The following is a 17,128-nucleotide window of genomic DNA, read 5'->3' on the forward strand; positions in this document are numbered from 1 at the left end:
AGGTACAGATGATAATATACGCATCTTTTTAGAGGAAAGGAAGATGGGAATGTTTGTATAATTTTAGGAGGGTAGTAAATGAATTTTAGGGGAATTCAATGGGCTTGAAGAATATACAATGGCCTGGGACAAAGTCTGTTGGCCCTACAGAGCAGACAACTGTTTGTAACAGAAGTCTGCCAGTTGTGTTGACAGACTGCAGTCCTTCTTCCTATGAGTTCGGTTAATTAAAACTCAGGAAAGAAACTGTTTTTTCGTTTGTTTACTTGTTTTATCCTTTAGTAGTTCTGCACTTGAGGCAGATAAGGGAACTTGAGAGAGCAGCTTTATTCTGTGCTTTGGGAGAGACAAAGGATTGAGAGGGAGGAGCTGGAAGAGAGGGGTATGATCAGAGAGACCGTCTAGCTTCTTCAGTTTAGCATCTCAAAGCACCATATTTTGGGATATTGGTGTCTGAGCCTCAGCATTAAGAACCTACTCTCAGTAACTACTGGCAGTGCAAGGTCCTTTCAATGACTACTTTTACTAATGTGAACCTAAAACATTCCAGTGAGGTAGGTAAACACCTCAGTTAAATGAGTGGAAACAGAATTACAGAAATGTGGAGTTTTGTTTAAGTAAAGGGGAACAACAGAACGCAATCCCATCGATTTTGATGCTGACAGTGATTGAGGTATTAGTGGTGTTAAAAGCTTTAACAGGGGAGCACCTAGGACCAGAAATTCTTCCCGAGTTTGACGAGTGGGAAATTACAGCAGAGAATCTGGAAGAAGAATAACCAATAGGTCAGGAAAAGCAATACTTAAATTCACTTCTGAGCCGAAATTGGACGTTTTGGGGGATGGGCGTGGCAAACAGCAGTCGAGTTCTTTAGGCAATAATTAGGGACATTTTCAGCAGCTCCCGCAACCTACTATGTCCGGGTTACTGCGGGATTCACAGAATGGAAGTCGCCCGCCAACAGGAAGAATGCCTCCTCCCTCGGCAGGGCTTCCTCTCTCCCCTCCAGGGCCCCCGGGGACCACAGGGACCCGGAGGAGCTCGGCGCTGCCTTGTTTTCGTTGTCTCGGGACTGGCGGGGAGGGCGGAGGCGCGGCCTTGCGAAGGTCAGCGGAGGCCACGCCGCGCTCACAGGCTCCTGCCCGCGCGCTCTCTGTTTCTCTGCAGCCCCGAGGCTCGCGAAGGTAGTAGGCGCCCCAAGCTCAGCCCTCAAGAAGCCATGGCGAAGTCCAGGGGCCATCTATACCTTTGGATGTGCTTGACTGCTGCGCTGGCATCTTTCCTGGTGGGGTTTATGGTGGGTAAGTGAACGAAACACTTTCCCCTTACTCCGAGGCTCGTGATTCTGCAGAGATAAAGGGAGAAATCCTGGAGCTGGAAGACACTGGGCTGTGCGCTAGCCCTGACCCACTGGGCTAGATACGATAAACTGCAAATTTCAGCAAAACTGGAAACCAGACGGAACGTATTTTGGGCTTCCTAATAGACAAAATGTGCTTGAAATTCAAATTTATTAAATGTTCACTGAGTTCACTAAAGACAACCTAGAGCTGTCACTGTCTGCAGGGATGAAAAAAATCATTTTATTTCCAGGCAACATTAGTGAGTCAAAACTGTCAACTAATGCGGGCAGCGCTAAAAGCAAAGCTAAGCAAAACGAAACAAAACAAAACAAAACAAAACAAAAACCCTGCTCTATATTTAAATAAATATGTGTGGAATGTTCCCTATGTGTCAGGGACTAGATACTCAGGGAAGAACAAGAAAAGCCATGCCTTCATGCATAACGTGAGAAAATGAAAGGGCTTCCCTTAAAAAAAACTCCTTTTAAGCATCTCAAAATTATATTACATATCAGAATTTATTGATAGGTTTTCTGCATTTAATATGAACATTATTTTTTAAAGCCCACCAGGACCTATTTGTCAGATAAAGACTTTTTGGGGGGAAGGAGAGAGGGATGGCTTCTAGTTTTAATAAAGTCAAAGTGATTTTGTGGATGTTTGTGTGTTTGTGCATTTTTTTTTCCCCTCAGGCTGGTTTATTAAGCCTCTCAAAGAAACAACCCCTTCTGTGCGCTATCATCAAAGTATAAGGTGGGAACTGGTATCCGAAATGAAAGCTGAAAACATCAAATCATTTCTTCGGTGAGTTTTTTTTTTTTTTACATATTTGATCTTAAAACTCATGTTTAAAATATCACAGTGAGAAGCATGTTATAACTGGTTATATGCATGAGGACAGTCTTCTCTGTGTGAAATTACAATATTGGTCATCAACTTATGTTTATGTTTATTTATTTATTTTTTTTTTAATGTCTCTTTAAACCACTCTTGGGGTGAAATCTGTTAGAATGTTATAAAAGTAGGTCTTCCCTAACTTTACATAACACAAAGTATCTGGTTGGCTTATTGAGAGATGTTTCAACTTCATGTAACTTTAGATCTAACTGAATGTTATTCTTTGTTCATCAGTGCCTGGGTTTTAATCAGCAATATTTTAGATACCATATTCTGTCAGAGAAAGTTAGATTCTGGTTGACTAAGTGATTTAGTGGAAAAGTGATCCAAGTGTCTGATTCTGTCTGCCAAAAGTTAAACCTTTATCCCATCTTGCAGGTATAAATAAGTTTGTTGTTTACAAATAAGACAAAATGAAACCAGAAAGAGTCATTGCAAATCCTCTAGCTTCTAACCATGAAAAACAGTGGAAATCGGGGGAGTGATCATAAACTCCTTAAGAACAATGGCCATAGTATTTATTTCTGTATTCAGACTCTTTCAAATCGGTGTTTTTTAAAAAATCAACATTAGTGAAGTATAATTTACATAAAAGAAACTGCATCCCTATAAACCCTACAATTTGAGAGTTGTGACAGATGTATGCTATAGTGAACCAACCACCTCCTCCATCATGCTACAAAAATATTCCATTATGCCCTTTGCTGTTTATCCCCCACCCCCCTCCATCTCTGGCACTAGGCAATCACTAATAAATTTTATGTCACTGGAGATTCATTTGCATTTTCTAGAATCTTATTTAAATGGAATCATATACTACATACTCTTTTGTATCTAGCTTCTTTTACTCAGAATAATGATTTTGAGATTCATCTAGATTGTTGCATGTATTAGTAGTTCATTATTTTTATTGCTGACTAGAATTCCATTGTATGGATATACTGCAATGTGTAGTTGATGGAAATTTGGGTTGATTATAGTTTTTGACTATTGTGAATAAAGCTGCTGTGAACAGATGTTTACAAGTCTTTCTGTGGAAAAGTGGTTTTATTTCTCTAGAAATGATTGAGTTTGATGATAAGCATAAGTTTAACTTTTTAAGAAAATGCCTAAGGTAAGTGAAAAGTGGTTGCATCATTTTGCATTTCTACCCCAAAGTAAGGAAATCAGTAGTCCAAAGAGATATGCGCACTCCGATGTTTATCACAGCAGTATTCACAATAGCCAAGATACCGAATCAACTTGATGATCAACTTCCATCAAGAAATATTATGGTGTATATACAGGATGGATTATTACTCAGCATAAAAAAGAAAAAAATCCTATCATTTGTAGCAACATGAACGGAACTAAATGTCATTATGTTAAGTGAAATAAGCCAGGCACAGAAAGATACATATTGCATGATCTAACTCATATGTGGGAGCTAAAAAAAATTGATCTCATGGAGATAGAGAATAGAATGATGGTTACCAGAAACTGGAAGGGTAGTGAGGAGGGTGGATGATACTGAGAGGTTGGTTCAATGGGTACAAAAATACAGTTAGATAGAAGGAATAAGACTTAGTATTACGTAGAACAATAGGGCAACTGTAGTTAACAATAATTTATCATATATTTCAAAATAACTAGAGTGCACTTGAAATGTTCCGAGCTCAAAGAAATGATAAATGTTTGAGGTGATAGATATCCTAATTACCCTGATTTGATCATTACTTATTGTATGCTTGTATCAAGATATCACATATACCCTATACATGTGTACAAGTAGTAGGTAGCCATAAAATTTAAAAATGAAGAAATAAATTTAGAAGTCTATTCACAGCTTTGGCTTATTTTCTATTTAGATATATATTGTTTTCTCCCTGTGGAGTTTTTTGTTTGTTGTTGTTGTTGTTGTTGTTTTGAGACAGAGTCTCACTCCATCACCCAGGCTGGAGTACAGTGGTGCGATCTCAACTCACTGCAACCTCCATGTCCTAGGCTCAAGGGGTTCTCCCACCTCAGCCTCCTAAGTAGCTGGGACTACAGACATGCATCACCACACGCAGCTAATTTTTTAATTTTTATTTATTTGTTTATTTTTGTTGTTGTTGTGATTGGTAGAGACAGGGTCTCATTATTTTGCCCAGGCTGGTCTCGAACTCTTGAGCTCAAGTGACCCACCCACCTCACCCTCTCAAAGTGCTAGGATTATAAGCATGAGCCACCATTCCCAACCCCCCAATGGAGTTTTTAGAGTTCTTTATATGGAATGGACTCTTGAATAATGTGGGCATAGGATGCTGACCCCCCCACGCAGTCAAAAATCCACATATAACTTTTAACTCCCCCAAAACTTAACTATTAATAGCCTACTAGTGACCTTAGCAATAACATAGACAATTAACATGTATTTTGTATATGTAATATATGCTGTATTCTTACAATAAAGTAAGCTAGAAAAAATAAAATTATATTAAGCAAATCATAAGAAAGAGAAAAATCATTTACTATTCATTAAGTGAATGTAGATATTCATAAAGGTCTTCACACAGTCTTCATATTGAGTAGGCTAAGGAGGAGGAGGAAGAGGAGGGGTTGGTCTTGCTGTCTCAAGGATGGCAGAGGCAGAGAAATTAGAGAAGGGGAGGCAGGAAAGGCAGTCACATTCCATTTAACTCTTAGACATCATGTCTGTTTTTTACTTTTTCTTTTCTGTAAACATATTTTTATATACCACCAGTTCTTCTTCCAGAATTTGCTTTAGTTTTAGTGCCCGTATCATATAAAGGACCATTTTGTAAAAGAAGTCAAAAGCAGTCTTGAACAATGGAAAACCTTCTGCCAGATTGTCTAATGTCATCTTGTTTTCTGGCATTGCTGCTTCTGTCTTGTTCCTCATCATCTGGTACTGGTTTAGAAGTACTCATCTCCATCAAATCATCTTCTGTTAATTTTTCTGGTGTCTACTACCTTTGAATTTTTCAAAGATTACTAACATGAAACCCTTCATCCCTCAACCTTTTTTACTTTTTTTTTTTTTTTTTGCCATATTCACAATCTCTTTCATGATTACCTTGTTTGGCTCTGTCATCAATCCTGTGAAGTCATGTACAACATCTGCACACAGTTTTCTTTAGCAGGAATTTATTGTATTGGGCTTGATGGCTTTCACAGTATTTTCTATAACAACGATGGCATCTTCAATGGTGTTAATTCTTCCAGAATTTCATGATGTTCTGTCGGGGTTCTCTTCCATAGGACTGACAATCCTTTCAATAGAGTGCAATGAGCCTTAAAGGTTCTTATTATGATGCCTTGATCTAGGGGGCAAATTAGAGAGATGTGTTTGGGGGCAAGTAGACTACTTGATCTCAGGGTTTCTGGGTAGCCAGAGGTGTCTTCCAACACCAAAAGAACTTTAAAAGGCAGACCCTTCCCGGCAAGGTATTTCATGACTGCAGGAACAAAGTATGGGTGGAATCAGTCTAGAACATGGGTTTCTGTTGTCCAGGCCTTCTTGTTGTACAACCAAAACACTGAAAGCTGGTGTTTATCTTTTCCCTTCAAGGCTTGGGGGTTAGCAGCTTCATAGATAAGGGCAGTCCTTATCATAAACCCAACTGCATTTGCACAAAACAGTAGAATTCCCCTATCCCTTCCTGCCTTAAATCTCAGTGCTTACATCTCTTCGTTAGTCATAAATATCCTTTGTAGCATCCCCCTCCACCCCCAGAATAGGGCACTTTCATTTGCATTAAAAAACCTGTTCAGGCAGATATCCTTTCTCCTCAGTAATTTTCTTCATGTCATCTGAGAACTTGTCTACTGCCTCTTGGTGAGCAGAAGCTGCTCCTCCTTTAGAAGTTAATCTTCTTTCTAAATTTATCAAACCATCTTTTGCAGGCATATGATTCTCCACCTTTACCTTTCTTTTGCTTTAAATGATCATAGAATGACTTTGCTTTTTCTCAAATCACATTAATTAGAGTCTATAGATATGCCTTTCTTATAGCAATCCTATACCCACATAAAAGCTACATTTTCAATACAAGAGAAAAAGGTAATTTGCAAAAGTACGAGGTTTTCACATTTGTTGCACAGCTACCATGACTGTTTCATAAATTTTTCCTTTTTTTTTTTTTTTTAACATTAGTCCTTATGCCGGATTTATCTTGAAAACGGAGGGCAATCACAGCTGCAGACCTCAGTCTATGGTATACCAAGCAATTCATCTTTTTCTTGTAATGTATCATTAGTGGCGCTTTGTATGGATCCCATGGTGTTATTCAAGGTTTACAGTGTTGTACTAAACACAGTGAGAACTACATGAGAACCATGAGAGATCTTTTTTTTAAAAAACTGCCATAAGCCATTTACTGGAGAAAGAAACTGTTCACGTAGTGATGATTAGGGAGATGATTAGCATCACACGGTGGTTTAAGCAGATAGTCACCACAGGAGCTCACTGCAAGAGCAATAAGCTGTGGCTACAAAAGTATTACTGTAGTACACAATGTATTACAGTTAATTTTACATAATTATGATTTTATATTGTATCTTTATGTTTGTTTACATTTCTCTAGACTGCAAATGGCACCATGTAGTCTGTAAGTGTATGAATAGGTTTTGATACATTTTAACTTTTTATAATAGATTAATGTTATTTTAAAATAGTAAATAATAAAATAGATATTATTTACATGTACTTCATGCATTCATGACAAACCTCTTCTTACTTTTTTAATATTTCTAGGCTATGTGGTTCATTTATGAGTTTTTTAAAAATTGCTGCAAATCTCAAAAAAATTTCCAATATATTTATTGGAAAAAAATCATATAGAAGTGGACCCATGCTGTTCAACCCTATGTCGTTTCAAGGGTCAACTCTACTCTAGATATAAGTCTTTTGTTGGAAATGCAATGAACAAATATTTTTTTCCAGTCTGTAATTTGTCTGTTTGTCCACCCTTATTTGCAGATCAGAAGTTAAAACCTTATTTTGATGAGGTTTAATTTATCAATTTTGCTCTTTTGGATCATGCTTTTGGGTTCATATCTAAGAACTCTTTGATCTGGCCTTTGACCAATTTTGTCTTCTTTTTTCCCCCAAAGGTTTAGAATTTACCTTTTACATTAAAGTTTCTGAACTATTTTGAGTTATTTTGTACATAAGGAAAGGTTTAGGTTGAGTTTATTCTTTGGCTTGAGAATATCCAGTTGCTCTATCACCATTTGTTAAAATGTTACCCTTCTTTCATTTAATTGCTTTTGCACCTTTGTTAAGAATTGATGGGGCTTATTTGTGTGAGTCTATTTCTAGATTCTCTCTTTTGTAGAGACAGAGTCTTATTCTGTTTCTGAGTTTTATATTCTGTCCGATTGATCCAGTACCATGCTGTCCTGATTATTAAAGTGATATAGTAGATTTTTAACAAAACATAGAATGATTCCTCTTACCTTATTCTTTTAAACTGTTATTGTAGCTATGCTATATCTCTTACTTTTCATTTAAAATATATAATAAACACGTATTTGTCTAAAAAACTATTGGTGGGGTTTTGATAGGAATTGCATTAATCCTATAGAACAATTTGGGAATTATTGACATTTTTTCTATGTCCAGTCTTCTATTACATGAACATGGTATGTTTCCAATTGTAGATCATCTTTCTTTTATCAGCGTTTTGTAATTTGCATTAAGCAGATGCGTTATATGCTTTGTTAGATTTACATCTAAGTATTTCATTTTCTTTGGAGCAAATGCAAATTATATTGTGTTTTAATTTCACTTTCCACATACTCTGTTGTTAGCATATAGAAATACAGCTGCGTTTGTGTATTGATGTTGCATCCTGTGACCTTGCTGAACTCTAAGGAGGTTTTGTCTGTTTGTTTATTTTGATTTTGGGGGTGTTTTCTGAGACAGAGTCTTGCCATATTTCCCAGGCTGGTTTCAAACTCCTGGGGTGAAGCGATCCTCCCACCTTGGCCTCCTAAAGTTCTGGGATTACAAGTGTGAGCCACTGGACTTGGCTGGAAGGTGGGAAAGAGTTTGATTTGTTTGTTTGTTTGTTTGTTTTGGTTTGTTTCTTGTAGATTCATTGGAATTTTCTATGTAGACAATAATGTCATCTTCAAAAAGGAAACGTTTCATTTCTTTTTACTTTCTTATCTGTATGCCTTTTACTTTTTTAAGAAAAGTTGCCTCTTTGTGCTGACTGGAACTTCCATTACTCTGTTGAATAAGAGTAGTAAGAATGGACATTCTTTTCTTTTTTCTGATCTTAAGGAGAAAGATTTAGTTTCACTATTAAGTATGATGTAGCTGTCGGTATTTTGTTGATGCTCTTTGTCAAGAAAGCTCCTCTCTATTCCAAGACTGCTGAGGGTTTTTTTCATGAATGAGTGTTGAATTTTGCCAAGGGCGTTTTCTGTATCAATTAATATGATCATATGATTTTTCTTTTTTAGCTGGTTGTTAGGTAATTCCTTTATTTCTTTACTAATTTAGGAGGGGGTCAAATTTAATCCAGAGGCATGTTATAGTTTTCTCCATGAATATGAAATTGTCTATTTGTCCCATTAATTTGGTCAGTTTTTGCTCTATGTATTCTGAGACTCATTCATTAGGCATATACACATGGATGTTGTTATGTGTTCAAAACAGATGACCTTTTATTTTTATGAAATGTGCTCCATTATCTTTAGTAATAACGTTTTAAAATCTATTTTATTTCATATGAATGGAGCCATGTCAGCCTTCTAATACTTATGTTTATATAGGATGTCTTCTTCCATCTACTTACTTTTAACTCTCACTTTCATTAGAATTAAAATGTACCCTCTATAGAGAGAACACAGTTGTCACTTGCTGTTTTATCCATTTTTGTAACCTTAATTTAAGTATGCCCTCTGTGGGCAACATATAATAGATATTTGCTTTTTTGTCCACTCTGGTAATCTCTGCCTTGTGAGTGTTTAGTCCACTAACATACAATATAGTTATTGATCGATATAATTAAACTTAAGTCTGCCACTTTATGGTTTGTCTTCTGTTTTCTTTCTGTACCTTTACTCATTTTCTGACTTTTTGATAGTGGGGAAAATATATGAAATTTTATTTTATTTCAATTTATCTTTTGGCTATACCTCTTTAGCTATACTTTTTAGTGGATACTCTAAAGGTTATATTACACATCTATAATGTTTCACTGCATGCTTAAATTTACTACTGTGTCACTTAATATAAAATGGAGAAACTCACACTTGTGTATGTCCATTTACTCTCTCCTCCACCATCCTTTATGAAGTAGCTGTCATATGTATCATACAGACATTAAATATAAACCTCAAAAAATGCTATATTAATGTTATATTTTTTCTTCGAACATTTATATGTATTGTAAACCAATTAAAGTTAAAATTAGTATTTCATGTTTCTTAGATATTTATCCTTTTTGATGCTTTTGATTTGTTTCTGAAGATTTAGGTTGCCCTGTGCTATTTCTGTTGAGTCTGAATAACTTCCTTAAGTATTTCCTGTAATGTGGATTCTGATGGTGACAAATTCTTAGTTTTTCTTCATCCATAAAATTCTTTACTTCAACTTTATTCCCATCATATTTTTCCTGAATATAGAATTCTGGGTTGACTCTGCCAACACACATGAAGTTTTCAGAACTTTAAATGTTTCACTGTCTTCTAGCTGCTGTCATCCTATGAGAAGTTTAGTCATTAAATCATATAACATGTATCATTTTTGTCTTTGATTTTCAGCAGTTTTACTACGTGTCTAGGTATAGTTTTCTTTAAATTTAGCGTGTTTGGGCTCTCTGAGCTTCTTGACAATGTAAATTTATGTCTTCCATTATTTTAGGAAGGTCTCGTTTATTATTTCTTAAAATATCTTTCTGCACCATTCTTTCTCTTCTTTTCTTCCAATACTCCAGTTAAACCCTACAGACAAATACACCCAGTGAAGTACATACACTGCAGTTAACAGACAATCCCTGACTTATGACTGTTTGATTTAGAATTTTTCAACTTTATGATGGATTTATCAGGGTATTAAATGCATTTTCAATTTAGTAGTATTTTTGACTTTCAGTGGGTTTATAGGGACATAACCTCACCATAAGTTGAGTAGTGTCTCTATTTTCTACCCATCTGTGCTGTAACAACAGATGGGTGATGAGATCACAAGGTTCCATGTTAGTGTCTATGGATGAACTTAAGAGAGCTATTGTAATGAGGAATAAATCAGCTATAATGTTCTTATTCAATTTTAGCTATTTATTATCAAGGCACATCAGATATCAAGAGGTTAGTTCAAAATGTCTGTTTTGGGGTGCTTTTTTGGTGATACAAGGAAAATAATGAGTAGGAATGAACATCACTTGAAGAGAGACTCAATCTATATATAGCTCATGCAATGCAGTAGCAGTAGGATGGCGGAGGTTTTTTTTTTTTTTTTTTTTTTTTTTTTTGACACAGACTCTTGCCCTGTTGCCCAGACTGGAGTGCAGTGGCACAATCTCGGCTCCCTGCAACCTCCACCTCCCGGGTTCAAACGATTCTCCTGTCTCAGCCTCCTGAGTAGCTGGGATTACAGGCTCCCACCACCACACCCGGCTAGTTTTTGTACTTTTAGTAGAGATGTTGACCAGGCTGGTCTCAAACTCCTGACCTCAGGTGATCCACCCGCCTTGGCCTCCCAAAGTGCTGGGATTATGCATAGGTTGATAAGCAATCTTTGAATGGTTTTCATGATGATTAAATATCTTGTTGGTGTTGTTTTTTCTTTTGCATCCAACCAAATACAAAAATTACACACCAAGAATGATGACAAGAACAGAGATAGTGGGAAATACAGCATATTAGGGGCCCCCAACTTTAATGAATGAAGAGGCGTGACCTAAAGTTTTGTAGATGACAGTGCCTAGAAGGTGTAGTGGGTGGTGACTTTTGGTGTAAGCTTCAAAAAAGCTGTTAGTTTGGAAAGAAGAAGAAAGAGATATATTTGAAAGAGCCAGTGGAGAGTAAGAAGGCCTCCTAGCTGAACTTTAGTCATGAGATATGTGGGGTCATGGGAAATAAAAAGCCTGCAGGTGAGCAGAGTCCTCAGAGGAAACCAGTTAAGACAAGGAGGTTGGCTGGGCATGGTGGCTCATGCCTGTAATCCCTGCACTTTGGGAGGCCGAGGACAGTGGATCACCTGAGGTCAGAAGTTTGAGACCAGCCTGTCCAACATAATGAAACCCCACCTCTACTAAAAATACAAAAAATTAGCTGGGCATGGTGACGTGCACCTGTAATCCCAGCTACTCAGGAGGCTGAGGTGGGAGAATCGCTTGAACCTGGGAGGCAGAGGTTGCAGTAAGCCGAGATCGTACCACTGCACTCCAGCCTGGGCAACAAAAGCAAAACTCCACCTGGAAAAACAAATTAAAAAAAAAAAAAAGAAAGGAAAGAAAGACAAGGAGGTCAGGGAAACATTCAGAGAAGGTGCTGAAGATATAGGCGAATTGTTGATTGCAGATCTAAAGGGTTAATGAACACAGCAGAGGAGTTTGGAAGGCAAAGGAGGGCTTGGAGATTGAGTTAAAGGGCTTAAATGTGGGAACAATTTTATTTCTCCCAGCCACTTTCTTATTAACAGAGCCTCAACTGTGAGTGTTCTCCCTCCCTCAGGAGGATATGTGTTCAGTAAAGGTTACCTTCTTCCCAGCCCAGGAATCTCTTGATTGGTTTGAAAAGGGGTAAATGACCCTATTTTGCCTAATGAAATGAGATAAAAACTTAGCTAAGATCTTCTACAAAAATGTTCCTTTGTTAAACACAAAAGAAGGAATAGTTATTCTAGTTTGTACTTGTTTCTCCTGAAGTTACTGGGTGAATATGTATGCCTGAAGCTGTAATGCCCATCTTGGGACCATACGGAGAAATTCTGATATAAAATAAAGGATGTTATACCTTCCTACTCTTGTTCTGTACTTCTCTATTTCATTTCAGGGGGTTCTTGAAAATATGGGAGGCAAAAAAGTTCATGGCTAATCCTTCCTCCTAATTTAAAGAAATAAGTATTTTTTTTTCTAATTACAAGAATCATATCTGCTCTTTGCAGAAACTAAAATAATGAATTGTATAAATTAGAAATTAAATGTCTCTGTTTTACTTATTTATTCCTATACATATAAAATAACTTCCATCTGAACACATTTGTACTTTTTAAAAATAAATATATTATGAAATTAAACATCTGATACCTGCAGTTTTCATTTTATGATATAGAGAAGGACATCTTCTCAGAGAAGATGATGCTTGAAGAGTCCTTATGGATGATTAATAGTTTGGAGATAAGAAAGGAGAATGATTAGAAGTGGTAATAGAGGGAGAGTCAGGTAGATGGGACAATATTTTTGGCTGAGATAAGACATTGTGCAAAGGCTAAAAAGTATTAAAGATCATAATCACTTTATGAGAAAATTAAGTATACTCAGTGACAGAGAGCAGAAAAGTTTATAAGAGAGTGAAGGGAAATTAATCTGAAAAGACAGAAGAGAGGACCTAACCCAAAAGTGCTTTAGATGCCATGTTAGAGTGTGAACTTTCTAATGCGGGGTACAGGGAGTTGTAGAAGAATTTTAAGCACATGGGTAATAAGAGCAGATGAATTATTTAGAAATATCACTATTTCTCAAGATCAGATAACTAAAATTTTGGATTCCAGTTCCAGCATTTATTAGCTGTAAAATTATGAGTAGATTATTCAGCCACTCTGTCAGTATCCTCATTTGCAAAATGGGGATGATGGAAGAAGGATTGTGATGATTAAATGAGAAAACACATATGAAAGTGACTGTAGAGTGCTGGTCATACAACAGGTTTTCAGTGCATGTTAATTTCCCTCTACTACCATATATTTTGTGGCTGTCGTCTGGTTAACCAAAAAAAAAAATTAAAAAAGGGTTTATTTTTGTTCTACTGATGGTGGGGGACTTTATTTTTTTTTATTTTTTTTTTTTTTTGGGACATAGTCTCACTTCGTCACCCAGGCTGGAGTGCATTGGCATGATCTCGGCTCACTGCAACCTCCACCTCCTAGATTCAAGCAATTCTCCTGCCTTGACCTCCCAAGTAGCTGGGATTACAATCACCTGCCACGAAGCCTGGCTAATTTTTTGTATTTTTGGTAGAGACGGGGTTTCACTATGTTGGCCAGGCTGGTGTTGAACTCCTGACTTCAGTTGATCCACCCTTCTCGGCCTCCCAAAGTGCCGGGATTACAGGTGTCAGCCACCACGCCCGGCCAGGGACTTTAAAAATATTATTCGGCCGGGCGCGGTGGCTCACGTTTGAAATGCCAGCACTTTGGGAGGCCGAGGCGGGCGAATCACGAGGTCAGGAGATCGAGACCACGGTGAAACCCTGTCTCTACTAAAAATATAAAAAATTAGCCGGGTGCGGTGGCGGGCGCCTGTAGTCCCAGCTACTCAGGAGGCTGAGGCAGGAGAATGGCGTGAACCCGGGAGGCGGAGTTTGCAGTGAGCCCAGGTCAAGATCGCGCCACTGCACTCCAGCCTGGGCTACAGAGCAAGACTCTGTCTCAAAAAAAAAAAAAAAAAAAAAAATATTCACCCCAAGTAAAATAAATCTCACTAAGAACTAAGTTTGTGAGGTCACTTAAATGTTACAACTCATTTACATCCAGAACCAAGAGAACACTGCCCAAATTAAATTCAGCAAGCCTGTACTTTTTGAGTAAAAGGCAAGAACTAAGCACTAACGGGATATTAAAAATAAAAATGCATGCACTTTGACATCAATGAGATCAATAAACAGCTGCATAGATGATACAATCAACAGTAGAAACATATAAGTTAAACATGGAAGTGCCCAAGTGGTCCCTGCGAAATATTAAGATCTAATTTTTTTCCCAAAATGTCTCTGTTCTCTGACAAGCAGCAAAAAGGAACATTGTTAGTATAGGAGTATGAGGTTCTTCCAGGTGTCTTCTCATAGCTGAGCCTCTGCTGATTGTGTCTACCATGAAATGTGTTCTTTTCTGAGGAAGCATAATATGAAAACTGCAGTTGTATACAAATAACTTAAAAATTGGCCTGTCTAGAAACTGGTAACATTAGCTAAGTTTCTTTTATATGTCATATAGGAACAATAACTTAATGCCCAAAGCATAAGTAGTGCATTTAGAGTAGTTTTTAGGCACATCATCTGAGCATAGTCTTTAACTCCCTCCTATATTTTATTTTCATTTTAGTTCTTTTACAAAGCTTCCTCATCTGGCAGGAACGGAACAAAATTTGTTGCTTGCCAAGGAAATCCAAACCCAGTGGAAGAAATTTGGACTAGATTCAGCCAAGTTGGTTCATTACGATGTCCTCTTATCTTACCCCAATGAGACAAATGCCAACTATATAGCGATTGTGGATGAACATGAAACTGAGGTATGTGAAATTGTTGGTACTTTTTATGTTTTACAATCTGACTATTTTATGTGGATTGTAATGTAGGGTCAAGTAAAAGTAGACATTTTTTAATAGTGAATTATTCAGTATCCATTATGTGTTTGACATGGTGTTAAGTTCTGAGGCCAGTTTCTATTATTAGGAAGACAATAATAATGATAAGGCTCTTTCTCATTGTTGTCAGTGTAATTTTTCTATTTAATTATAGAACCTAGTTCCAGGATGCTTAATCTGAAGTATATACTTGGAGGCAAAATGAATTATATCTTAATAATAATCTGGAATTTTTCTCTCCAACTTGACATGTTCTAATTGTTGCTAGATTTTCAAAACATCATACTTCGAACCAACACCAGATGGCTACGAGAATGTTACAAATATTGTTCCACCATATAATGCTTTCTCAGCCCAAGGCATGCCAGAGGTAAAATAAAATACATTTGTAATCCAAGTCTTTAAATGATTCTTTTGCTATATAAAATCTGTATAGAGGACTAAAACCAAGGAAATTAGGTGAATCATACATGCTGATCTATTGTTTGATATTCAGTACTATGAAAACCTCATCCCCCAATTAAAAAAAATTATAATAAAATAGAAAAGAACACCAGAGAAAAAAGAAACAAAACAAATACATTAAAAACTGATCCTGCTGAAGCAGATGCCACTCTTTGAAATAACAAAGAAACTGCTGAACACGCTTTTAATTCAGTGAGGCAGTAGGTGGTTTTTGTTTGTTTTTGTTTTGTTTTGTTTTTTTGAGACGGAGTTTCGATGTTGTCACCCAGGCTGGAGTGCAGTGGCGCAATCTCGGCTCACTGCAACCTCTGCCTCCCGGGTTCAAGCAATTATCTTGCCTCAGCCTCCTGAGTAGCTGTGACCACAGGTGCACGCCGCTATGCCCGGCTAATTTTGTACTTTTTGTTTTAGTGGAGACAGGGTTTCTCTATGTTGTTCAGGCTAGTCTCGAACTCCCAACCTCAGGTGATCCGCTCGCCTCGGCCTCCCAAAGTTCTGGGATTACAGGTGTGAGCCACCGCGCCCAGCCGGCAGTAGGTGTTTTTACAAGCTTCTTTCCATTGTTAATAGTTTGAATTTTTTATGGATTCATAGATAGGATGTTATAGATCATACTATAGAGGTTCTTAAGGTAATGCAATGGTTGGAAAGTAAATAAATATAGTTAGGATCTTTAAAATGACATTTATTTACTCTATTCCCTGTGGCTTAGTATACACTGATAATTTCTTCAACACAGGATACACTGTTTAAATATGTCTGGCTGAGTGCGGTGGCTTACACCTGTAATCCCAGCACTTTGGGAGGCTGAGGGGGGGCAGATCATTGGAGGCCAGGAGTTCAAGACCAGACTGGCCAACATGGTGAAACCCCATCTCTACTGTTAAAAAATACAAAAATTATCTGGGCATGGTGGCGCGTGTCTGTAATCACAGCTACTCTGGTCGTTGAGGCAGAATCGCTTGAACTCAGGAGGTGGAGGAGGTTGCAGTTAGCCGAGACAGCACCACAGCACTCCAGCCTGGATGACAGAGTGAAATTTCGTCTCAAATATAATAAATAAATAAATAAATAAGTCTTATACATTGTCATTTTAAAAAACCTTTCCAGGATTTTAACAGATTCTCTAATGACATCTGCATAATTACCGTGGATCTGTTTATTATTCCCCAAATAAAGAAAGGAAACACTTTTGATGATGTAGTATTGTGAAGCAAACTTATTTTTTGTTTTTTTTCTTGAATTTTAGCAGTATTATATATATTTTCTTTTCCCTATAGGGAGATCTTATATATGTGAACTATGCTCGCACTGAAGACTTTTTCAAACTAGAAAGAGAGATGGGCATCAACTGTACTGGGAAGATTGTTATTGCAAGATATGGAAAAATCTTCAGAGGAAATAAAGTACAGTATTATTTGTTTTTCTACAGAGAATGAGAGGATATATATATTCTGTAAATGTAAATGACCAACTTGCTTCTCAGTTTCCAAATTGCTTTCAAACATTTCTTTTCTTTCTTTTTTTTCCTATTTGCCATGGGTACACAGAAACTCATGTTTTTATGTTTTCTCACATACCTGGAAAAGAAAATTATTTTTTAATCATTTTTATTACAAAAGTAATATTTGCTTTTTGAAATTTAATTGAAGGAAATTTATATAAAGTAAAAAATGAAGAGCTCCCCTGCATTACCCACTTCATTATCCAGATATAATCAATCTTAATAGCTTTTCTCAAATCTAATTATGTGGAATATAAATACATCTGTCCCTATATGCCCATTTTACACATATTTATTACCTTTTACATTGTATATTACAAGACTTAATTTTTTTCATTCAGCCAAGACTCATATTCTTCATGTCTGCACATTGAGAGTTATGTAATACATTGGTT

At 36.9% G+C, this 17,128-nt stretch overlaps 1 protein-coding gene across 13 annotated transcripts in view; it reads left to right on the top strand.

Annotated features, from left to right (window-relative positions):
* Window positions 1-1,155: 1,155 nt before the first annotated feature.
* Window positions 1,156-17,128, top strand: part of NAALAD2 (N-acetylated alpha-linked acidic dipeptidase 2) — a 55,593-nt gene continuing 39,620 nt past the window's right edge. For 12 of the 13 annotated variants that reach the window (XR_012422774.1, XR_012422775.1, XR_012422776.1 and 9 more), the window contains exons 1-5: window positions 1,156-1,301; window positions 2,036-2,147; window positions 14,503-14,689; window positions 15,033-15,134; window positions 16,510-16,635. Coding sequence is in view for 3 of the 13 variants with exons in the window: in XM_065528845.2 (XP_065384917.1) it covers window positions 1,220-1,301; window positions 2,036-2,147; window positions 14,503-14,689; window positions 15,033-15,134; window positions 16,510-16,635 (609 nt within the window). In the remaining 10 variants the exon portion in view is untranslated. The remainder of the gene's footprint in view (window positions 1,302-2,035; window positions 2,148-14,502; window positions 14,690-15,032; window positions 15,135-16,509; window positions 16,636-17,128) is intronic. The other variant, XM_005579339.5, reaches the window with a different exon arrangement.

This window comes from Macaca fascicularis, chromosome 14 (genome assembly GCF_037993035.2).
Source record: "Macaca fascicularis isolate 582-1 chromosome 14, T2T-MFA8v1.1".
Taxonomy (NCBI): domain Eukaryota; kingdom Metazoa; phylum Chordata; class Mammalia; order Primates; family Cercopithecidae; genus Macaca; species Macaca fascicularis.